Below are 24,827 nucleotides of genomic sequence, written 5' to 3' on the forward strand. Positions count from 1 at the left end.
CCTTTTTTAGTTATAAAGACGCCGTCCCAGGAAAAAACCCTCCAGGAGGTGAAAAGGCAAAAAAACCCTGGTAAGTGAGCAAATTAGAGCTTAAATTATTCAACTAAAAAAACTAAATTTATTTCACCTCCGATTTTGAATAAGTTAAATAATTAACTATAAGTCCAGTTCTAGTTAATAATTGTATTCATTATCTGCAGGATATCTTTTTGCACAACAATGAGAATGAAATAGAACCTTTGACATTCCCTGAGTTTCAAAATATAGAAAATTTAACAAAAGCTAATAACTCCAAAATATCTCTTGAGCTAGTGATAACCAACTTTACTTCAAAGCAACTTTGGTCCAAGCAAACTGAAAGTCACTTCCAGTCCAAAATAGGTTAGATGCCTCGAAATGTAACCTAAATCCTTTTGTTTATTAGTCATAAAAGACTCCTAAACACTATTTCATATTGGGTAGAGCAAGATTTGTTGCCAGATTTAACATAAGTTAATCTGCAGTCCTACCTAACCGAAAGTGGGTGGATTCAAACTAAATTGCTTAAAATCCCTTAAAGAAAGGTGAAGCATAAGATAAATTGCTGGTGAAGATATATATACATGTTTCAGCTAAAAGAAGTAAAGAGCTAAGTTAAAGCTGCAGCAAAACTTATTGTTCATATCTATCAGGGCAGATTTACAAAACAGAGCGTACAAAACAACTGCTGCAAATGGGAAGGCTGAGAATGACCTTGCTCACACTCACACACAGAAAAAGCTGATTAACAAGGGAGCAGAAAAACAGGAAACAACTCCATACATGGGGATAGGAATGTAGGGAGTACCATTACTCTGTAACTTCTTGTGGGATTGTCTGATTCTCCATGATGAAGATAATAAAAAGAGCCTGTGTTGCACAGGGGGTCAGACTTGCTGTTTGCAGATGCGCGCTGCTGCTGCTCTCCCTTTTGCAAAAGGCGAATCGAAGCTCCATTGTCCAGCATTATTATTTCACTCCATCTAAGTGATCTGCACTCAAATCAGTGGACCCGAGGAAGCCATGAAGGTTTTTTAACACTTGAAGGTTAAGTTCTGCACCAAACTGCTAATAAATCCTCAGAGACAGGTAAAGCATGCGCTAAAATAGCTAGTAAATCCTAAAACAATGTGTAGCATTTCTAACACTGAAACAAAAGTGTTTCTTTGATATCACAGAAAAGGGTGAAGCATAAGCTAAGTTACAAGTAAATCCTTAAAGGTTAAGCTTTGCGCCAAACTGCTAATTAATCCTCAGAGACAGGTAAAGCATGCGCTAAAATAGCAAATAAATCCTTAAACAAGGTGTAGCATTTTTAACACTGACAGAAAAGTGTTTTTTTTTATATCACAGGTTTAAAGATACCTGTGACCTGCTTCTACACACATAAAAATAAGTCCTTACAATATGTATATGGAAATATACAAATATACTTCATAACTAGTGTTTTTGTGCCATCAGCTGAAAATGGATCCAAGCATCCTCAATGCTAAGGACATCTTGGACTCCAGTCATAGAGAAACAGAAACAAATTGTTGCAAAGTTTGTCCACTTATCTCCAGATAAGTTTTTAACCTAAACAATTTGAACCCCAGTCTATGTGGAGAAAGGATTCAAGAACTATTTAACTTAATTCAAACCCCAAATGAAAATTTTCTGATAACAGATATACTCTGTGAGCTTACACTGCTGTATCAAATTAAATCCCAAATAAAAGCTAAACAGTACTCTGAGTTAGAAAATAGGTAAAATAAGATGATCCTTCACAGAGTTAGTGCTGCAAAGCGTTTAATTTCGGAAGCTCAAATGATCAAAGACCAACAAGGCCAGAGTGACAAGGCGTTTGAACAAATGGTGGTGAAGCCCGCTTCTGAGGAGCTATGCAATAAACAAAGCCACCAGGTCAAACCAGCTGAAAGGAAAACAGTTTCTAAAACAGAGACAAAGTGTTTAAATTCCGAGTTAACACTAAATAGCTCTGAAGATGTTCAAAGTCAAGGTAGTGTCACAGACAGAGACAGACAGAAACTATTGGACCACTTGGTAAACTCAAGTGATTTAAAATGTTGCAAGGTACAACTGTCTAATCCCTACTCTGTCTCACACCACTTTGATTGAGCACCAAGTGCCAGAATTCACAGCTTGGAAAACTCTAAGGAGAATCAGTCTCCTGACGGGCCAGGTCCACTGAGTGACCATATTGTATCATTCAACAAATTGAATTCTTGGCCAAAGACATTGATACCTTTGTCCCAGAAAGTCAACACTCCAACATAACTGGTTATCTGCAAGAAGTTGAGTGTTGTCTAAAAGATTTGCCATTCCCTTCTTCTCGTGAGAAATTGAAGTTGATTAGGAAAACAACAGCTAGAAGCGTCCATGTTTTCATAAAAACTCTTCATCCAAAAATCAGACAAAGTTATTCAGGTCATTGTCAAACCTTAAGAGAAGGATATTCTGCTTGACAGAGATCTGGCTCTAGCAAAGCTTGAGGCATCTTTAGTTCTCCAAGGAGAACATGAAACACCCAGAGAAACACCCACAGGTTTATTTTGAGGGCTGCAGTTCTCCAGATATTGACAAAGAAGATCCCTTATTTAAAGTATTGTTCATTCAAAATCTACATGAATGTGTACGATATACACTCACCGGCCACTTTATTAGGTACACCTGTTAAACTGCTCGTTAACACTTAATTTCTAAGCAGCCAATCACATGGCGGCAACTCAGTGCATTTAGGCATGTAGACATGGTCAAGACAATCCCCTGCAGTTCAAACCGAGCAACAGTATGGGGAAGAAAGGTGATTTGAGTGACTTTGAACGTGGCATGATTGTTGGTGCCAGAAGGGCTGGTCTGAGTATTTCAGAAACTGCTGATCTACTGGGATTTTCACGCACAACCATCTCTAGGGTTTACAGAGAATGGTCCGAAAAAGAAAAAACATCCAGTGAGCGGCAGTTCTGTGGGCGGAAATGCCTTGTTGATGCCAGAGGTCAGAGGAGAATGGCCAGACTGGTTTGAGCTGATAGAAGGGCAACAGTGACTCAAATAACCACCCGTTACAACCAAGGTGGGCAGAAGAGCATCTCTGAATGCACAGTACGTCGAACTTTGAGGCAGATGGGCTACAGCAGCAGAAGACCACACTGGGTGCCACTCCTTTCAGCTGAGAACAGGAAACTGAGGCTACAATTTGCACAAGCTCATCGAAATTGGACAATAGAAGATTGGAAAAACGTTGCCTGGTCTGATGAGTCAATTTCTGCTGCGACATTCGGATGGTAGGGTCAGAATTTGGCGCCTACAACATGAAAGCATGGATCCATACTGCCTTGTATCAACGGTTCAGGCTGGTGGTGGTGGTGTCATGGTGTGGGGAATATTTTCTTGGCACTCTTTGGGCCCCTTGGTACCAATTGAGCATCGTTGCAACACCACAGCCTACCTGAGCATTGTTGCGGACCATGTCCATCCCTTTATGACCACAATGTACCCAACTTCTGATGGCTACTTTCAGCAGGATAATGCACCATGTCATAAAGGTGGAGTCATCTCATACTGGTTTCTTAAACATTACAACGAGTTCACTGTACTCAAATGGCCTCCACAGTCACCAGATCTCAATCCAATAGAGCATCTTTGGGATGTGGTGGAACGGGAGATTCGCATCATGGATGTGCAGCCGACAAATCTGCGGCAACTGTGTGATGCTATCATGTCAATATGGACCAAACTCTCTGAGGAATGCTTCCAGCACCTTGTTGAATCTATGCCACGAAGAACTGAGGCAGTTCTGAAGGCAAAAGGGGGTCCAACCCGTTACTTGCATGGGGTGCCTAATAAAGTGGCCGGTGAGTGTAATGTTCCAATGCATTGCAGGACAGAGAACCTTTCCATGCAGGAGCCTTGCAGGTATGGTCAGCTACTTTGGGAAATACATCACAAATCAAATAGATTTCAATGCAAGCTTAGAGTCTTAAACCTTTAAACAAAGAACAGGATCAGAAAGAGACACAGATTCAGTTCCCCAGTGGATCACCAAAATGAATGAATTAATGACTTGAGAGAACGAAAACCAGAACCCCCAGATAAATGTCACAAACCTTACCACAATGCAAAACAAAAGGTTGACACTGGTAAAGGGGGACATAAACGAGCTACACCAATATTCTCAAAAGAAAACTTAGAACAGAGCTGCAAAAAAGAGCTAATGGCATCTCTGACCAATCACAAAGTACTACAATTCAAAGCTAATGGTAAAACTTATCATATCCATATGATAATTTCTAACATACTTCAACCTATTTTACCCTTTCTTTTGTTTCACGACTTGAGAAATGATGAAGATTGAACAACAGAATCATGTAGGTGTTAGGAATTTTGTTTGGAATGCATATATTTGTGTATCAGGGTCACATTTTCCTGGCAGACCTGCTCTACCAGACAAAAGAAAATGTTAGTGTCAGCTTTTGCCAGACCTGCAACAAATCATCCAGGGACTGGAGAAGATATGAACCCTAAACGAAATTTCTTCCTGCCAAGAGGAATCCAAATCTGTTCCAGATCTCATGGCTTTATGAACCTATTTGTTGATCTGAAAACAAAGAATAGCATCTAAATTTTTTTAGATCAAAAAGGGATAATATGTTGTGCAAAATGACATGATTATGCTTTTTGGGCATTGGGAACCAGTGCCCATGTTTCATCTTGACATGATGACCAGAGAAGAGAACGCAAGTTTGGTGAATAAACAGCTGTGGAATATTTTGAACCCCCCTTTTCAGCCAAGGCCTCCACACAAGTCACATTGCAGCCCACGGAGGTGTGACTTCCCAGCCTCCCACCCCTGCTTGTTGCTGCCCTGACTGCTGAGCTGCAGCTGGATGGAAACTCAACCTTTTTAAATGGACATGGAAAAATGGTTTGAAGGTCTGGTATATATATTAAGGACAGAACAAACAATATGTCTTTTGATGATCTTTTCATGTGTTTACTGATGAGTAGAGACAAACGCTAACAGAATGGGCTGCATGTTACGCAATGCTATACAGACACGTGTTGAGCTGTTGCTGAAGCTTGGATACGTTTTATTTCACTAAGGGTTTAAACACAGATATAACATTAGTGTTCATGTGTTCCTCATGCGCATTACAATTTGATTACCAAGTATGACCAAGAGTCATTAAGTGGAATCCTGGTGTCTGTTCGCTTCTAGCTATTTCAAAAAGGGTAAAGGATCATTAAATAAAGGTTATTGGTTCCTGATTAAGCAAATCATTTAATAAAACATTATTTGGCCAAATAATGTTTTTTTTTCACCTCATGGATTTGCATTGTGATTTGGTTAAAAAACATTCTAAATGCTCTAAATTAGTGAAAAGCTGATTTGATCACATGCCAAATTCTTCCAGATAAACATTGGTTTTCAAACACAAGATCCCTCTTAAACTGTACTATGGTTTTCAACCATGTTTCTCTTCGTCTTGGTACTTAATGGTTTAGTTTAGTTGAGTTTCACTACTACTTTAGTTGAGAGTGTTAAACTGAAATATGTTTGAGTTGTAGCTGCATGATTTTTGTTAATAAACTTATATTTTGAACAGAAGTTGTGGTGAATTTATTCCATGTAAGTGCAGAATTAACTGTTTGACCATTATAAGAGCTCGAGTGACTCATTTATTGTTTTAACGCACAGCTAGTAGGGTGTGTGTTCATAAACAGTATATAACAGCCGAAATAATATTTGATTAAATAAGATATTTTACCACCCCTACCGGGGAGGGCAATAGACATCTTAAAGTATCAGAAATATAAATTCCCAGCTGGCTGGGAATTGAATAGAACATAAAATCACAACATTAAATAGTAAATTAGCACTTACAAGGCGAAGGTCTTTGCAGTAGATTTTGGTAAACCAGGTGTTATAGGCCATTGATGCAACAATCACTGCCAAATCCCTGGAAGAGATTAAGATGAAGTAAACAAGGCATCATAATCTGAAGTAAATAGTGCTTGGTAATCTTTTGTCATTGACCTGCTCTCCAAGTGGCTAAAATCCAGCAGGTTAATTTCCCGGCTGTCCTGAGAGTGATAGATAGTGTCCACATCCTAGGAGCAATATTACCCATGAGCCTCTTTGCTTCGATGTATGACCATTCATTTTGTGCTCAGTGCAGTCTGTAACACTAAAAGCACTAACAGTGGCACTGACATAGTCCCACAGCTCTTACCCACTGCACTTCCTCCTTACAGCTGATGCCATTATAGTCGCACAGAGCGGCGTAGGTTTCTGAGAAGCCTCCTGAGAGAGACAGACGGGAGCAAACAAACAATAGTGGAGAGATATAAAAAAGGGAATGAGAAATTATGTTAACAGCTGCTTCTTTTAGCTCTGAAGGGAAAAAAGAGAAGAAAAATGCACACACAAACATACAGCCCTATTATCAATCTTTCATTTGGGCAACGGTTCTAAAAAGAACATCTGAGAGAGCATTTGTGAAATGTGTGTGTCGGCTTCTTTCGTAGCCAGCTGAAGCCATATACACGTGCTCATAGCTCCATGTGTGACTCCACATGTTTGTCTGTGTGCAGATTCCAGTGCTGGATAATAACGTCTCTTTTTACCACAGGCCCTCTGCGTTTCCACTGAAGTTTCTGAGCTGGGCGAATACTTCCTGCTGCCCTCGGATAGGTCGCTGTCTGAGTGACAGATGGACGGGCTGCCGGCAAAAAAAGAAATCAGATTCTCTAATGGCTCATCTATATTCTTGATAATAGAGCAAATACAGTAAAGGTCATGCATCTTTGAGACTTTATATCAAACGTTACGCTGACATGTGATAGCTAGGCATGAGCTGGTATAAACGTAAAACCAGGTTTTTAAAAAATCTGTAGTAAACAAAGCTGACAACCCCCACCTCCCAATACACTGTTATCTTCCTGATACACTATTGTATATCAGCATTCCATTTCAGTGGAGAAAGAGAATACATTACACGGCATGAAAAGTTTGATTTTCGTCAGTAGGCCTATGCGGCACTGTAGATTGTCGTGGAATTTCAGGTTAACGGCTGTTCACGGTAATTTGCAGGCATCGCCGAAAACTCCCATAAATTGTCAGAAATTGACGTGGGCTTTCTTAGGCAGTGTTCCCCCCATGCCTCCCCCCCATGGAATTCTAGGGGAGGCTTTAACATGTAAATGAAAATGCTGTGAGCTATACAAATGCAAATCAGGGTTGCAGGGGGAGTTTTACCCCAAGTGACATTTTTCTAGAATGAGGGGTCTGCAGAGATCACAGTCTCCTAGAGCTCAACTACTGTGCATAGTGGCATGACTACCGTCACCTTTTCTTTGGTCTTACTTAAATGCACAGAGGATGTATTAACCACACATCTTCTAGCAATGCGCTCAACTGGCTCAACTGGCAGAAATGGGTATGACGTGTCTGTTCACTGCAAGCCCCAAACTTCTATTGGCTTTCCATAAAAATGTCTGTCCGGATGGGGATGAAGCCATGTTTACATGATAGACGCGACGATACACGACTCTTCTCAGACTGCCATTCATAACATCCCTGTTAAATCTGCCGTGAAATATCTTGGTGTTGACATCACCAAAGACAATAAATCACTGGAAAAACTAAACTGTTGGAATATTTTAGATAAATGTAAACTTAACTTAAATTTGTGGTCTCAACGTGACATATCAATTTTTGGTCGAACTTTCCTTACAAAAATGGAATGTCTCTCAAGATTTATCTATCCAGCTTATTCCATATCCCTTCCTAAACATGCAATTAAAGCTATAATATAATCAAATTAACTTCAACTTTATCTGGAAAAACAAGACACACTGCATTAGGAAAGGAGCAATGGTTAAAGAGTATAATGATGGAGGTCTTAAAGCAATAGACTTTGAATGTTTAGACGGAATGATTAAAATGAATTGGCTCAAATCTTTTCTGAAAAATAGTTTTTGGTTTCATATCCCCTCCAAATTATTTATAGAATTAGGAGGAATTAACTTCCTTCTTAAATGTGATTTTGATCCTAAGAAACTTCCTGTTAAACTTTCTTCTTTTCATCAAGATGTCTTACTTTATTGGAAACTAATATTTAAGCATAATTTTAGTCCTCATAACACCCCACTATGGAACTCCCGATATGTCCTATTCAGGAACAAGTCTTTATTTTACAAGAGCTGGCTAGAAAGTGGTATATGGTCGATAATGCACATTCTTGATGACAAAGGGAATTTTTTACCTTTTGAAACTCTTTGCGCTAAATTCGAAATAAATAACAGAAAAAAATATAATATATTAATCAAAGCCCTTCCTCAGCCTCTGATCATGGTGTCATGCATCCATCCATCCATCCATCCATCTTCCTCCGCTTATCCGGGGTCGGGTCGCGGGGGCAGCAGCTTAAGGAGGGAGGCCCAGACTTCCCTCTCCCCAGCCACTTCTTCCAGCTCTTCAGGAGGAACCCCAAGGCGTTCCCAGGCCAGCCGAGAAACATAGTCTCTCCAGCGTGTCCTGGGTCTTCCCCGGGGCCTCCCCCCGGTGGGACATGCCCGGAACACCTCACCAGGGAGGCGTCCAGGAGGCATCCTAAACAGATGCCCAAGCCACCTCAACTGGCTCCTCTCGACGTGGAGGAGCAGCGGCTCTACTCCGAGTCCCTCCCGGATGACCGAGCTTCTCACCCTATCTCTAAGGGAGAGCCCAGCCACCCTACGGAGGAAACCCATTTCAGCCGCTTGTATCCGCGATCTCGTTCTTTCGGTCATGACCCAGAGTTCATGACCATAGATGAGAGTAGGAACGTAGATCGACCGGTAAATCGAGAGCTTCGCTTTTTGACTCAGCTCTCTCTTCACCACGACGGACCGGTACAGCGCCCGCTTCACGGCAGATGCTGCACCAATCCGCCTGTCGATCTCCCGCTCCCTTCTTCCCTCATTCGTGAACAAGATCCCAAGATACTTAAACTCCTCCACTTGGGGCAGGACACCCCCCCTGACCCGGAGAAGGCACTCTACCCTTTTCCGGCTCAAGACCATGGCCTCGGATTTGGAGGCACTGATCCCCATCCCGGCCGCTTCACACTCGGCTGCGAACCGATCCAGCGAGAGCTGCAGATCACGACCTGATGAAGCCAATAGGACCACATCATCTGCAAAAAGCAGAGACGCAATCCTAAGGCCACCAAAACGGATCCCCTCAACACCTTGGCTGCGCCTAGAAATTCTGTCCATGAAGGTAATGAACAGAATCGGTGACAAAGGGCAGCCCTGGCGGAGTCCAACTCTCACCGGAAATGAGGATGGGAGTTCGCCCAACCAGTCTACATGTGCTTTGTGGACTTGGAGAAGGCGTTCGACCGTGTCCCTCGGGGGGCCCTGTGGGGGGTTCTCCGGGAATACGGGGTGCCGGGCCCTTTGATACGGGCTGTCAGGTCCCTGTATGACCGGTGTCAGAGTCTGGTCCGCATTGCCGGCAGTAAGTCGGGCTCATTTCCGGTGGTGTCATGCAACCTACTCCTAAACCATGTCCAGGTAAAACTTCCCTCTCTGTTACTCAACAGTCAGTCTGTTATTGATAAAAAGCCGACCAACAATGTCATAGGTAGTTTGTTTGTAAAGGAATTTCATCCCGATACATCCCACAGAAACCTAATCTCCAAGCATTTTCCAAAAGAGAAAGTGGGAAAACTGCGGAATAAATATCTACAGTTTCCTGTTGCTCCAAAGGTTAAAGAAGTCCATTTCAAAATAATCACTGACATTTATCCTTTCAAGGAATTTCTGAGGCTCCGTTTTGGTTTTTGAAGAAATTGATTGCACCTTCTGTGAATGTGAAACAGAGACTGTTGGTCACCTCTTTTACGATTGTATGTACGTGAAAGTTTTCTGGGAAGATTTCTGCTTCTGGTGTTCATCTAAATTTGATTCTCCTTCTCATCTGGACAAAAGAGAATGTTTTGTTTGGACTAGAAATGACAGATAACCTGCATGTCATGATGGGGAAATTTTACATTCACAAAAACAAATACACGAGGACCAAGCCAAACTTCAACATTTTTCTTAAAGAACTTTGTTTGTATTTTCAGTCACTTAAATTTATGAAGAAGAAAAATGGTATAAAATTATACACTTTTGTAAATGACCATAAACTCAATGTAAACCCCTAGCTATGATTATTTTATGTTTATTTTATTTATTTGTTTATTTATTTATATGTTTGTTACCCTTGTTTTATTTTTATTTATTTTTTACATTCTATGTCTCATTTTTTTAAAAGTCATAATGTCACCAACTGCTGTTTATCTGTTTGATGTTTGAATTACTCTGTATTGTTACATGGAATTGCCAATAAAGCAAAAAAAAAAAAAAAAAAAAGAAGATAGACGCGAGCTGCTCTCGCGAGTCCTTCCGTATAGCAATGACCTCGTATGAGGAGCCTGGCGAGCCTTTGACTGCTCGTCCAATCACGTGTGAGCTTATGGGCAAGCAGACATGTTTGTTAGAAGAACTTTATCTCCAGTTCCTTTGTTTGGATTTTGCTGGTACGTGATCAATGGCTGGACGACGTCTCGCGTTCAACTCGCCTTCAACTCCTCTTGGACGCGATCCACAACTTTCAGCAGTCGAACAACTCTGCGGGAAAGACGAACTCAAAGAAGAGAAGCTGGCGGTAAATATATGTTCGATTACTGCTAAGCTAAGCTAAGCTAAGCTAAAAGCAGCATAGCCTAAAGCTACGGCTAATATTAGCCTTGCAATAACAAGCTTTATTAAAGTGTATTTTTTGTGATTCACAGGAAGCAGTACGCTGTCTTCACAACTCGGAGACAAATTGCAGGCGCTATGAACCAGAGCAAGGGTAAGATTTAAAGAATATGCTTTCATTCTGCGGTGAAAGGAAATAGATACGGATAGATACCGATCATAGCTGTACATTTTGTTTTTACAGACTAATCTCGCCTCACAATGAGGCGGTGACCTCCTATTTGCTCGGAGCCATATCAGCAAGTCCAGATTTGCACGATGTTGATAAAGACGACATTGTGTGTAAGTGACTTGTTGTAATGTTTTCTCCTTTCTTGTTACTGTGACTTGCATTTGTTTTTTTATTCATACCACTCTCATTTAATTGTTTTCCAGCTGCCTGAAAGACGTATTATGAGATGGTACGCAGGAGCTTCAGATATACGCAGCCAGCGAACACGTTGCGTGCGGAAGCTGCCAAGCATTCAGCTCGGAGTCGAGCTAGAAGAAAGAGGGTAAGACTTTATTTGGTGAATATTTTTCAGGTGCATTGATAGATGTGTGGTGTCCATACGCAGTGCATCCCATCGCATAGTGCTGATTCATTGTTTTTTTTACAGCTGCCGAAATCGAGGCAGAGTGTGCTAGCCGATGAGGGAGTGGAACTCTGGAATGGCCGCCGCCATTTCGTAGGCCGGATCTCTCTGAACTCTGTGTTAAGCTGCAGTCCCGATTAGAAGCGATGCCGAAGTACAGGGCCACGCACAGTAGGCGTCTGCACATCGGACCTGCGTCGGAGAGAATGCTGCCAGTTACCTCCAACCCCAAGGAGGCAAACGGACGGTTCACAGAGTTGTAATTTTTGGATACGCATGTGTGGGCAGATCCTCGCGTTGTATATAGTTGTGTTTGTTTTAATAAAGCTCTTTCTTTGCATAAACATCTTCCTGGCAAATGTTCATTTCCTGTATAAATTCATTCATGTCCTTGATGGTAGTCTAATAATAGTGTAGTAGTGTAGGATAACATAAATATACAGCATATGAATAAATAAATAAATAAATAAATAAATAAATAAATAAATAAATAAATTTATATATATAAATATGTATATATATATATAAATATATATTTATATATATATATATATAAAATATATATATATATATATATATATATATATATATATATATACATATATATGCCAACCAATCACGAGTGATTTTACTTGTTTAAAAAGAAGTGGTTCCATCCAGCCACGTGTGGTTTTGCTGCCAATCACGAGCGATTTTACTTGTTTGAGAATAGTGGTTTCAGCCAATACTGAGTAGGTTATTCAAGCCAGACCTGGCCAGCCGCGCAGGTTTGCTGCATTCATATGCTAATTAGGGCCATTAGTACAGCTGATCGCTCTCCACATACGTCAGAGTCCGTTCCCGACAATTTGTGGCACTGACAAACGGCGACAAGCGCGGTTTGCAAATTGTCGTTAACTGACGAAAATCAGGGAGATCTGCGGGAGTTTACGGGGACGAAAATCTCACTTTTCATGCAGTGTTGATGTAAGAAAATGACTTACACTGGGGTCTGCCTGAGCAGATGAAGACTTAGCTCAGCTTGATCAATGCTTTTTGCTGTCTTTCTAATTAATTTAACAGCACACAATTTGAATACTTAAGACACAAGAGAGCTTTGACCTTTATTTCCAAATATGTCAATAAATTACTAAATAAATGCATGAAATAGGAAAGAGGAAGAAAGCAAAGTAACATAAGCCCGTCCTGATAAAGCAGAACACTGTAAATTCATACTCTTGATACCAAGACAAACTAACATGAATGAGATTTCATAGAAAGCTATATAATTAATAATGTGAGGGAACCAACATAAATAACATGCTAGCAAACAGAGTTACTGCAGCCTGAAACACTCCAGTGAGGGATTTTAACCTTGGTCCAGTGTTGTTTACGTCAAGGATGAAGATGACAAAATAATTTCGTTGACGCTAATTCTTTTCATCACAATAATGAAAACTGGCAAACTAAACATGGATCTTTAATAAATAAAACAAGAGTAGTTTGAGGTTTAGTCGACGAGAGGCAAGACTAAATAAAAAATAGTGGGTAGTCGGCCAGACATTTAAACTGCATCATTGAGCTGTAATCAGCAAAGCAGTACCACCCGTGTTGCTGCATCTTAATTGATCCTGCTGCCCACCTGCTGCGCAGCGATACACATGCTGCAGTAGCATAGATAGATCATGGCAGCAGCGGCGGAAGGTTCTGAGAAAATAACCGGGATTGGTCCGGTACTGCTCGCTCAGCTCTGAGAAACTGCTTTGCTCTGCCAGCTGTGCTTGTGCAGATATGCGTCTTTGCGCACCGAGCTGCAAGTCTGCACTTCACACTCCAGACTGATGCTCTCAGCAGTATGGCTCTTCCATTGCTACTTAATAAACTATGTGGCTGATCATCCTCTGCCAAAAATAAAAAAATCTTTTATCTAGAGGTGATACCAAACATTCTTTAAGGAATCCCTAAATTATATCCAAATAAAATGTTTGATTACATACTGTTTATTTTAGGATAAAGAGCCAGGTAAAAAGGTACATAGATCTTTGAATATTTCTCTCTGATTTTTCTCCTTTTTATCTATTCAAATAAAATGTAAATGTTTCCTTGTATTGTCATTAAAAAAACTTCTGTGTTTCCTTTCAATACTTCAAAATTTTAGTTAGCATATTCATTCAGTTTAGGTCTGGATTCCCATGGCAGTACAAGGCAATTATGTACACTCACTGGCCACTTTATTAGGTACCCCATGCCAGTAACGGGTTGGACCCCCTTTTGCTTTCAGAACTGCCTCAATTCTTGGTGGCATAGATTCAACAAGGTGCTGGAAGCATTCCTCAGGGAGTTTGGTCCATATTGACATGATGGCATCACACAGTTGCCGCAGATTTGTCGGCTGCACATCCATGATGCGAATCTCCCGTTCCACCACATCCCAAAGATGCTCTATTGGATTGAGATCTGGTGACTGTGGAGGCCATTTGAGTACAGTGAACTCATTGTCATGTTCAAGAAACCAGTCTGAGATGATTCCAGCTTTATGACATGGTGCATTATCCTGCTGAAAGTAGCCATCAGAAGTTGGGTACATTGTGGTCATAAAGGGATGGACATGGTCAGCAACAATACTCAGGTAGGCTGTGGCGTTGCAACGATGCTCAATTGGTCCCAAGGGGCCCAAAGAGTGCCAAGAAAATATTCCCCACACCCTGACACCACCACCACCAGCCTGAACCATTGATACAAGGCAGGATGGATCCATGCTTTCATGTTGTAGACGCCAAATTCTGACCCTACCATCCGAATGTCGCAGCAGAAATTGAGACTCATCAGACCAGGCAATGTTTTTCCAATCTTCTATTGTCCAATTTCGATGAGCTTGTGCAAATTGTAGCCTCAGTTTGCTGTTCTTAGCTGAAAGGAGTGGCACCCGGTGTGGTCTTCTGCTGCTGTAGCCCATCTGCCTCAAAGTTCGACGTACTGTGCGTTCAGAGATGCTCTTCTGCCCACCTTGGTTGTAACGGGTGGTTATTTGAGTCACTGTTGCCCTTCTATCAGCTCGAACCAGTCTAGCCATTCTCCTCTGACCTCTGGCATCAACAAGGCATTTCCGCCCACAGAACTGCCGCTCACTGGATGTTTTTTCTTTTTCGGACCATTCTCTGTAAACCCTAGAGATGGTTGTGCGTGAAAATCCCAGTAGATCAGCAGTTTCTGAAATACTCAGACCAGCCCTTCTGGCACCAACAATCATGCCACGTTCAAAGTCACTCAAATCACCTTTCTTCCCCATACTGATGCTCGGTTTGAACTGCAGGAGATTGTCTTGACCATGTCTACATGCCTAAATGCACTGAGTTGCCGTCATGTGATTGGCTGTTTAGAAATTAAGTGTTAACGAGCAGTTGGACAGGTGTACCTAATAAAGTGGCCGGTGAGTGTATGTTCTCTTTGTATTTTTTTTTATTTATTTATTTGTTTTTATTTTTTTTACATCAAAACCATGTGAATTAAAATCTACTTTGACCCCAAAAGCCAAAATTGCCAAAGTAGGAAGAAGAATGTTTTTGTTATTTGCTTTTTTGGAGCAATGAAGATTTTATCGATCTGTGTGTAATGCATAATTCATAGTATATCAGGAAGTGTTTGGGATGGAAACCTTGCATGCCTAAAACAATACCTTTATTGTACATTTTGTTAGCAAGCCAAACTGCCTTGGTCCAGATAATTATATCTTTTTCAGAGCCACAAATGTTACACCAAGATTGGAAAATTGTTGTCATTTTTACAATCATTTCATCATTTATGTTTTCAAATAAAGAAAAACGTTTAAAAATATGCAGAGTATGAATATATTTTCTTCTATGCGATTTTTGTTTTAATGGAAGTTTTTGTAAAATTACGCACAATGCTGTGTAATTAATGTTAAACATACTTTTAGCGACATATTTTTAGTCACATTTAAAGTATTTCTTTATGGAAAAACTGCTAGAAGGAATCAGGTGATATAAAGCAAGGTGTTTGGGAGTTGTGCATTTTTTTTTAAGTAGTACTAATATTTTCATGTTGTTGCCTAATATTGCTATGAAATTTTATTGTATAATAGTAAATACAGCCTTTTTTCTGCAGTTTCTTGTTGACGTGCAGTTTGCACATAATTGCTTCTTTATTCTGTGAATCTTGACAGAGGAACAAAAAATTGCAAAAAGCAGTTCACTTACCTTTAAACCTTTAAATCCTATTGACCAAGAAGCTGAGAAATAGCTATTTATGCTGCAAAATAATAAGCTATAAAAATGTATAATACTCTGCTTAAAACCAATGCTAACTCTTGCTGACCATTTTTACATACTGTTGCTCTATGATGTGCATTAAAAAGACACATAATCAGAAAGATTAAACATTGAAGTCTAATAATCAGATTTTCTCTTGCCAGGGGTAACTTACGCAAAGATGGAGTTGTTGAATATTCTGGACAGGGCGAAATTAATATGGCCAACAACATGATTGAGGTGCTCACGGGACTCGAACCTCAGGGTGTAACCAGACTTGTCTGTGTCTATAATAACCTGCACACAAAATATAAGACATGCAATAAAACTCTTCTTCTGTCTTTTCAGATTCAGGTCTATGTTTGTAATTTTTCTCTGCCTATAGCACCTTAGCAATCCCTAATGGACAGCAGGTTCCTGATGTATCCTACTTTTTAAAGTCGTCCTTGTCTTCAACTCAGTTCTGACAAACCAAAACATGTTAATTACTTATTATTTTACAAGTCAATATGGAAATGTTATAATACTTTTAACAAGCTTTACAGTGTGCTACACTGCGCTGCATGTCAAAACAGATATTAGGCTTCTTGCCGCCTCCTGAGTGAAGCCTAAAAATAAACGATCAGGCACTCAGCCTCAAAGCGAGTGAAAAGGGAGCAAAGTGAAAGTTTCAGGAACAAAATGTTCTGTTCTAAATGAAAGAATATCATTAACTTTGGATGAAAATGCAGAAATAAAAAAAAAATCCATCATATTCATTGACAAAAATGCAATGAAGTCTCTCTTTTCTAGATAACAAATAAAGAACTGCCTTCAAGGCCAGAGGGACATAAGAGTCCTAAGACAGACACAAACAGCAGTACAGCATTTGTGGCAATGTGAGCAGAAGGCAGAGTTAGGTACACTAACCTGGTGATCAGGGTGGGAATTCAAAGCTTGAATCTCCAAGAAGTTGAATGTAATTTCTACCTGTTGGGTCAAAGAAGTATTTAAAAAACACTAATGACTTTAGCTGGATATAAAAGAAAAAAAAAAACTCACACAGAGCATTTACTTGAGAAAGCTTATAAGTAGTACCTTAGCAGGAATCTTTGGAGCCAGGAAATAAAGACGCCATGTTGCAAGGACCTTGCAAAAAAAAAGAAAGTCAAATTGAATGGAGATTGCGGAAAGGTTCACTGCACATTCACACTCCCCACAGGGAAGAAACGGTCCAAGGAGTTTCCATGGTAATGATAGGAGGTATATACTCCTGTATTGATCCAGCTAAAAAATCTCAGTGTTAGTGACACATAATTTCTTGCAATGCTAGCTAAAAAAACAGGCATGCCTTGCAGCATTTTAAATACATTTCTAGACATGGTGGAATTGGGTTAGTGTAACATTAATTATTAAAAGTACAGGGTCACTCTATCGTATAAACAGATCAATGTTAATAACATGTCTTTCTTAACAAAGGCTTTCATATATTGTGAATTCACTGCTTGAATCTATAATAGTTCTAATTCTAAATCCTAGGAGCCCCATAACAAGTGTTATAAGTCTGTTGATACATTTCACAATTCTTAAAGGAGAGCATTTGTGAAGTCATATAGTGATGCTGAACCTGGCTGCCATTTTTTACTGTAGTTTATCTCAAATGTACTGCATTCAGTCGACGTCATCACTGCTGAACATTGACATAATTTTTTGGTGGGACAGATGGGACATGTCCCCTGGACTTTTTCAAACGTCTGTTTTGTTCCCCTGCACTTTTTACTGTCCAAAAAAAAAGTTACGATACAGTCAATTCGTTGAGCACTAAAACCAAGCGGAAAACCTCAGCTTAAGCTGAAGCCCACTTCACTGAATTTAGACCGCCCACAAGCTCCTGATTAGCCCTCCGTCTTTTCTGGTGTCATTGGCTGTCACAAAAATCTCACTTTACAAACATCTGATACGCCACTGAATCGGGTCCCCAATTGGATGGTCAAACATCCTTAAGTTAGTTATATTAAAAGATATTTGCGTTCCCCCACTTCTGAAATCAAAATGTCATCCATGTTGAATAATCAAGTTAATCCACACAACACTAACTTATCCATATATTTATTGTTGTTTATGCTCTGGTTTCATATTCTTATAAGAAATAAGATTGATTCTATTGAAAAATATGCTGATGAAGATTCTCAGTCATCCAGATAATAGTCATTCCGTAAAAGTTTAAAAACAATCCACTGGACTGGGTTTCCAAAGTTTGAAGACGTTTCGCTTCCCCTCCAGGAAGCTTTCTCAATTCAAATGTGTGGATCCGCAGTGAGTTGAGGCTTTATATAGACATGGCCTTGTGTTGCTTGGACACATGCAAATTGAAACCGACGAGTGGGTCGTTTGGTTCCATTGTTAGCCTGAATTATCTGAAACCTGTCTATGATTCTCGTTGAGGGAGGGATTGTTCTGTTTTATTATTTTATTTTTGTATGGGTTGGTTGGATCGCTTTTCAAGGATTAATATGTGGTAGTGTCGTTCAGTAGAGTGATAATTTTGTCTTGGTAGTCTGAGGTTTTGAGGACCATGGTGCATCTTCCTTTGTCTGCTGGTAATATGGTGATGCTTTGGTCTTGGCTAAGGGGTGTTATGGCTTTCATTTCCTGTGGTGGGAGGTTGGAAGGAGGTGGTTTGGCACTGGACAGGGTAGCTGTTACCTTCATTCTGAGTTGCTCTGCCTCTATTTCAGCCAGGTTTTTGTTCCTGATGGCAGATTTAGTGGCAGTGATCAGTTGCACAAAGGGTATTTCTTGTGAAGAAATGGCAAAATTCAGGCCTTTATTCAGTTCATCCATCTCTGGTTTTGTCAGTGGTCTGGTAGACAGGTTTTTGACCCACTTGTACTGGACCTTGATGTTGGAGTCTTCTTCCTGAGTCATGTTGCTCTCTTGTTTAAACACTGCTTTCTGTTGTGATTTTTTGAATTTAGCTTTTTGTCTTTCTTTTGTTTTTTTGATGTTGTAAAAGCTTGACCTTAGTAAGAAACATGACAACTTCTTAAAATAATAGACCATCTCAAACAACTCGAAAAAGACAAGGTATTAACAGTACAACCTATTTTAGATTATATCCAGGGGAGGGAATTCCATGCTTATATGGACTCCCAAAAATTCACAAGGAAGGAACACCACTCAGGCCCATTGTCAGCAGCATTAACTCAGTAATATACAACATTGCTAAACTGCTTACTAATATCTTAGTCCCCTTGGTGGGAAACACTCCACATCACATAGAAAACTCCAAAGACGTTGCTAACAAAGTCAAACATTTAAGGATGGCACCAGGAGAAACCCTGTTTGATGTTGCTTCCATTTTCACATGCATACCTATTAGGGGTGGAACGGTTCACAAAATCCACGGTTCGGTTCAAATCAAGGTTTCGTGGTAACGGTTTTCGGTTCGATTCGGTATATGTTGATTGTTACACCGAAATCCCATAAAAATTTATGAAATTAATGAAAAAATCCCCCAAAAAATAATGGATTGTAATTATTTTAAAAGATCCTCGGAAACCCTGGATTATTTCTGTATGTTTTGCTGCTTTGAATTTAATCATCTCGTGCATGCTCTCTACCATCTCCAAGGGACTCAGAGGGGAGCGGACAGGAGCCACAGTGGAGGCTGTAGGCTTTGAGGAGCTGGAGCGCAGCGGGGCGGAGTATGTGGGATTTCGGGATTAGCATGACATGTTGGTCATGTTGCTGTTAGCAGACCTATAAAGTGCTGCTGGCGCGTCTTCCAACTCCTGTTCTTTCCCACTCGCCTCAGACACAATTCTCCACAACTGATTTTTTTTCCCTGCTACACCCGGCTAAGCTGCTTCGCTTCTTCTTCTTCTTCTTGTTTACTACTGGTGGTTGGCTTTGGTCACAGTACCGCCACCTTCTGCTCTGGAGTGTAAATGCTTCGCCTATGAGAAAAAGGAGCAGCGCATGAACCGAACGAAACACATGCGAATCGAACCAAGACAGTCGAACCGAACGGTTCGGACGGTTTTCATAAATCGTCCCATCCCTAATACCTATAACAGAGGCAGTGGAAACAGTCAGGGCAGGTCTTCAACAAGATAGTGACTTAAACAACAGGACTAATTTTACTCCGGACCAGATCTGCACGCTACTGGGGCTTGTTTTTCCACAACCTATTTCAAATTCAGAGATTTTTTTTACAATTGTAGCCAATCTTTACTTGGAAGAAATAGAAAAGAGAGCATTAGACACTTTCAATGGAACACCACCACCATCTATGGTTTAGATATGTGAATGACAAATTCTTCAAAATACAGCTAAAAGAAGTGTAAGCTTTCACAAGACACATCAACACTGTTGACCACAACATCAAATTCACCAGAGAGGATGCAGAGGACAACAAACTACCTTTGACTACCTGGACTGTTTGGTCAGAATGGAAGGAGATAGAAGGCTAAACATTGAAGTGTATAGGAAACCTACACACACAGACCAGTAACTTCTTTTTGACTCACACCATCCACTGGAACACAAACTTTCAGTCATCAGAACCTTACAACATTGTGCTGAACATGCCCCTACTAAAACAGAGGGGATACACAAAGAACAGAAACACATCAAAGATGCTCTCCAAACCTGTGGATACCCAAACTGGGCAATTATCAAATCAGCAAGGAAATCCAAAAGATACGCAGCAGAAGAGAGCGGTGAAAAAATGAAACGCAAAAACATCACAATCCCTTATGTTGCTGGAGTCTCTGAAAAACTCAAGAGGATTTTCTCCAAACACAAAATCCCACTTCATTTCAAACCAAACAAAACCCTTAAACAGAGGCTAGTGCATTCTAAAGATAAAACTCCCAGACCCAATATGAGCGGAGTGGTATATGCTGTTCAGTGCAACGAGGAATGCTCCAATCTTTATATTGGAGAAACCAAACAACCTCTCCCCAGACGCATGGCCCAACACAGAAGGGTGGCCTCCTCTGGACCAGACTCTGCAGTACATCTACACCTTGTGGACAAAGGACATTCTTTTGAGGACCAGAATGTTGACATTTTGGATAAAGAAATAATATGATTATTAATTTCAAAGTACAAGATTGAGACATCTTAATGTATACCTGCATCACCAAACACATCTGGATGAAATGTGTTTAAGAATGGCCCCAAGTACAAGCGAAGAAAGTGGTGAGAAAATTTAAAAACTTAAAAAATAAGAAACGCTTAACTTTTTGAACTGTATTCCTGTAACGCAGCAGCCTGTGCTGACGAGTTTAGAGTCTTGAAACAGATGCTGATGAAGGTTCTCAGTCATCCAGGTCATAGTCATTCCGTAAAAATTCAAAAAATATCCACTGGACTTGGTTTTCAAGATTTGAAGACATTTCGCCACCTCTCCAGGAAGCTTTCTCAATTCAAATGTCTGGATCCGCAGTGAGTTTGAGTCTTATATGGGCAAGGCCTTGTATTGCTCGGAAACATGCAAATGGTAACCGATGAATGGGTCGTTTAGTTCCATCATTAGCCTGTAATATCTGAAACCGTCTATGATTCTAGGGGTCGGTCGTTAAAGGGGGGATTGCCGTTAAGGGGGGGATTGTGTCCTGTAATACCTGAAACCTGTCTATGATTGTTAAGAGTTGGTCGTTAAGGAGGTATTGTTCACCGGCTGGAGCGGGTAGGTCCCTCGTTCTTCTGAGATGAGACAAACCCCCCACCCCATCTCAGAGGAACGAGGGACCTACCCGCTAGATTTGACCAATCAGATGCCTCGTGTCTGCGGCACTGTCTGCGGTCACCTACAATTTCGGAGAGGTGCAGCAGAGTGTCTTTGGAGGGGGCAGGGACTTTGCCTTCACTGCAACACCTATGCAGGCAACCTAGTTTTTCCTGTCATTGTGGCTACATGCATGCTTTATGTACAGGATTGCAGCAAACTTTTCAACACATTGCAAAAATATTTCTTCTGTTGCTACATGCAACAGGAAGGGCAGATCCTGCAATGTCAGTGACTCAATGTAATCAGCTGGATTTCTTTAGAAAGAAAACTTATAACAATCTTTCTTTATAATTTTAATGAACAGTATTTGTAGACTGCCTTGAGATGAAATGTGTTGCCACCTAATAAATACAACTGAATAGAATTAAAGAATGATCTTATCACTGGTTTGAATTAGTATGCCAAATCATGGCAAAAATATAATCAAATAAACAAACCCAAAATTCCACTAGATGGCCAGACAAAGAGGGACAATTGGTTTACAGCTTTAGTCCAGTACCAGCAGGTTTACAGTGAGTCCGTCACTTTACATTGGGCTGAATGATGTAAGGTTTGGCTGGAGCTGCTCAGAAACAGAAATCCAATTTGTGAATGAGGTTTGCAGGTATCTGACTATTGACTTACTCTTCAGAAACTTTGGCTATGGTAGTGGTTGGAATGCCTAAGTAGTAGGATTTGGCAGAGTTAAACTGTATTTCCTTAGTATTTAATCTCATAAATCATAAGAAGAAATAGCATAGGTGAAAGAAAGAAATTAAAGGGCAGACAACTAATTTTATAAGCAGGGTGAATTTTGATCAGAAACCTATACAATTAATCCAGTATGATTACCTTTCAAAACGACCATTAATAAAATGGAATAATTCTATCTAGATTAAAATACAGCTTTACTGTAAAAAACTTAATTGAGAACATCAGTGGACAAGTAGGTTAAAATACCCAGGTACACAGCAGATAGCTTTGGGTTACAACAACATAACAAGGTTTAGATATCTCTGAGAAAACAACTTAGTCTAAAGATTTTTCAACTGCAAACAGATCATCTATCCTAAATTATATTGGTACTAACAACATGCTGTGGAGATGCTTTTCTTCCCGAGGCAGAGTGTCATGATTGTTTTAAGTGATCTGACCCAAATGCAGAGAACCACTCAGAGAACCAGGGGAAAAGTTTAACAGGTTTATTGACGAAATTACTACAGGAGTTGGATCTGGAACTTAGTAAACTGGTGAACCGTAACTAGAAAGTCTGGAGGGGAGATCTCATGGATCAGTTCAGGGACCGTAGGAAAATTGACTGAGGCTTAAATACTGTTGGAGTGGGACTCACGTTTGAGGGGGTTCTTGTTAATCCTTAAATCCAGTCAACGTGGATTTATCCAAAGAAGAGTTTTTGTTCGGCCCATGAATCTATATGTCTGTTGGTCCAGTTGATTTTGGGGTTATGTAAATAAAGCCACTCAAACCCTAAAATTAAGGCAGAATTGGCAGTGGGAAAAACATAGAAGGAGATGTGCTCAGTATGATTATCAGATACAGTCAGTTGAATGGGGAGAGTCTGTGGGATATTTGGGGCAGATTTCTGCCATCCAAAGCAAAAACTGGAAGGGGGGCCTGAAGGGGTATGTTCTCGATACCCATCTGTTGCACGAAGGAAGAATCTATTACATTTTGTTCACAGCCAGAGTCGATCAGTGCTGACAGAGAGAGAGACTTGTTGTGAATAAGAAGAGATGCGGGCAAAAGTAGATGAGGAGAAGTGGAAGAAATTTTCTGGTCCGCCAGTATCCTCGCCTCTACCGGTGGACCGTGGCTTTTAGCAGAAGGGGACGAGCCGAAACAAAATGACCGGCTTCACCACAATATAAACAGAGCTTAGCCCGCATGCAGTGCTGCTTCTGCTCGGGAGTAAGTCTATGCTGCCTATCTGCATGGGTTCAGGCGTAGAAGGACTAGAAGGTCTCCTGGACCTGGAGTCTTCCAGCACACCTGAGACGCATCTACTCAAGAGACCTCTCCTTTATAATCAGCTGCCAGACCTTGCTTCGACGCTGCAGTGTTGACCTTAGTTTGGTTAGCAACCTGAGCCTTGAACCTGAAGAATCTTAGTTGTCTCTTGAGAGAGATCTGATTCTAACTCTCCTCTGTTTTTGCCTCACAGGAAACCTGTCTCTAGCCCGAAGCTCTGAATGAGCTTAACCTGCCAAATCTGCCCTAGAGAGCCTAACCTGAAGATTCCTATGTGGATTCCCCTGCTGCTCTTAGTGAAGAGCTGGAACTCTGATCAAGGTCTGCCATTCAAAGTCAGAAGCTAGACGCTGCAGCTGCTCTTGAACTCTGCTGAACAAACAGTCTCTTAGACTTAGACTTGACTTTATTAATCTCTTGGGATTACTCCCTTCGGGAAATTGTATTTCCAGTAGCAGGAAAAATTGCACATCCAAGAAAAAAGAGGATGTTTAGACACAGTATATACAATAGAAAAAATAGAATCAATTAAACAAGGTGTAGGAAGATGTATTGGGGGATAAGGATAGACAAATAAATACAGAGGGCTATAGCAAAAACAATGACTGGGTCTCTGGACCCAACGGTTCCCTCTCTCTCTCTCAAAGAGAAGCCAAGACTCAGTCAAGGTAAAATCCTGAACTATCTAAAGACTCAATACTCATCTGCCTGCCTTCTAATCAAACTATCATCTCTGCAGACTTCAGTGAACCAGCCCGGACCAGTTTCTGATCCAGTACATTATCTTGTGTTTTGTGAAACGATCAATAAACTCTGTTAAACTTTTACCCAGCCTCCGTTGTGTTCTGCATGTGGGCTAAGAACCTTAAACCCATCATGACAGCTATTGGATGAATATGATTTGGGAGAAGTTCTGGTACCTCTTTCCTTGGAGCGGGCTCAAATCCGGTTGTCCAATTGGATCAATATTTTTATTAAATCCTCAAGTGTTTCAGGATCGTCGAGGGTGGCTAGTTCATCCTTTATGGAGTCATTGAGAGCGTTAGAATAAACACACTTGAGAGCCGCGCTATTCCAGCCAGAGGCTGCAGCCAGGATGTGGAAATCTATAGCAAAATCAGACACAGACTTCTGTCCCTGTTTAAGTTTCAGCAAATCACGGGAGCTCAGCATCTTATCCGGATCCTGGTTAAAAGTCTAACCTCTGCCCAATCCAGAGCTCGATCAGTGAGATGAGAAATTATATAGATCTTTGTAGAATCAAAAGGAAACTTACTTGGAGCGTGGTTGAACTGGATAAGACATTGCATGAGGAAACCCCTGCATTTCTTGGGGTTCCCATCGAACCTGGACAGACTGGGTAGCTGACACTCAGAAAAAGGGGGAGGAAAGGTTTCTTGGTTAGCTCAAGTTGGGGCTAGCTCACCGGCTGGGCCCGGAGCCTTG

General features: G+C 40.7%; 1 protein-coding gene across 2 annotated transcripts in view; it reads right to left on the reverse strand.

Moving 5' to 3' along the window:
- The window catches only part of LOC119780633 (capping protein, Arp2/3 and myosin-I linker protein 3-like), a 150,799-nt gene that overhangs the window by 108,279 nt on the left and 17,693 nt on the right, over nucleotides 1-24,827 (reverse strand). For both annotated transcript variants that reach the window (XM_038280738.1, XM_038280737.1), the window contains exons 3-9: nucleotides 16,712-16,762; nucleotides 16,544-16,603; nucleotides 15,810-15,931; nucleotides 6,646-6,740; nucleotides 6,252-6,322; nucleotides 6,056-6,129; nucleotides 5,903-5,978 (exon numbers count right to left, since the gene is read on the reverse strand). In XM_038280738.1, coding sequence (XP_038136666.1) covers nucleotides 5,903-5,978; nucleotides 6,056-6,129; nucleotides 6,252-6,322; nucleotides 6,646-6,740; nucleotides 15,810-15,931; nucleotides 16,544-16,603; nucleotides 16,712-16,762 — 549 coding nt within the window. The remainder of the gene's footprint in view (nucleotides 1-5,902; nucleotides 5,979-6,055; nucleotides 6,130-6,251; nucleotides 6,323-6,645; nucleotides 6,741-15,809; nucleotides 15,932-16,543; nucleotides 16,604-16,711; nucleotides 16,763-24,827) is intronic.

Source organism: Cyprinodon tularosa, unplaced genomic scaffold (genome assembly GCF_016077235.1).
Source record: "Cyprinodon tularosa strain WSP-4 unplaced genomic scaffold, ASM1607723v1 ctg163, whole genome shotgun sequence".
Lineage (NCBI taxonomy): Eukaryota > Metazoa > Chordata > Actinopteri > Cyprinodontiformes > Cyprinodontidae > Cyprinodon > Cyprinodon tularosa.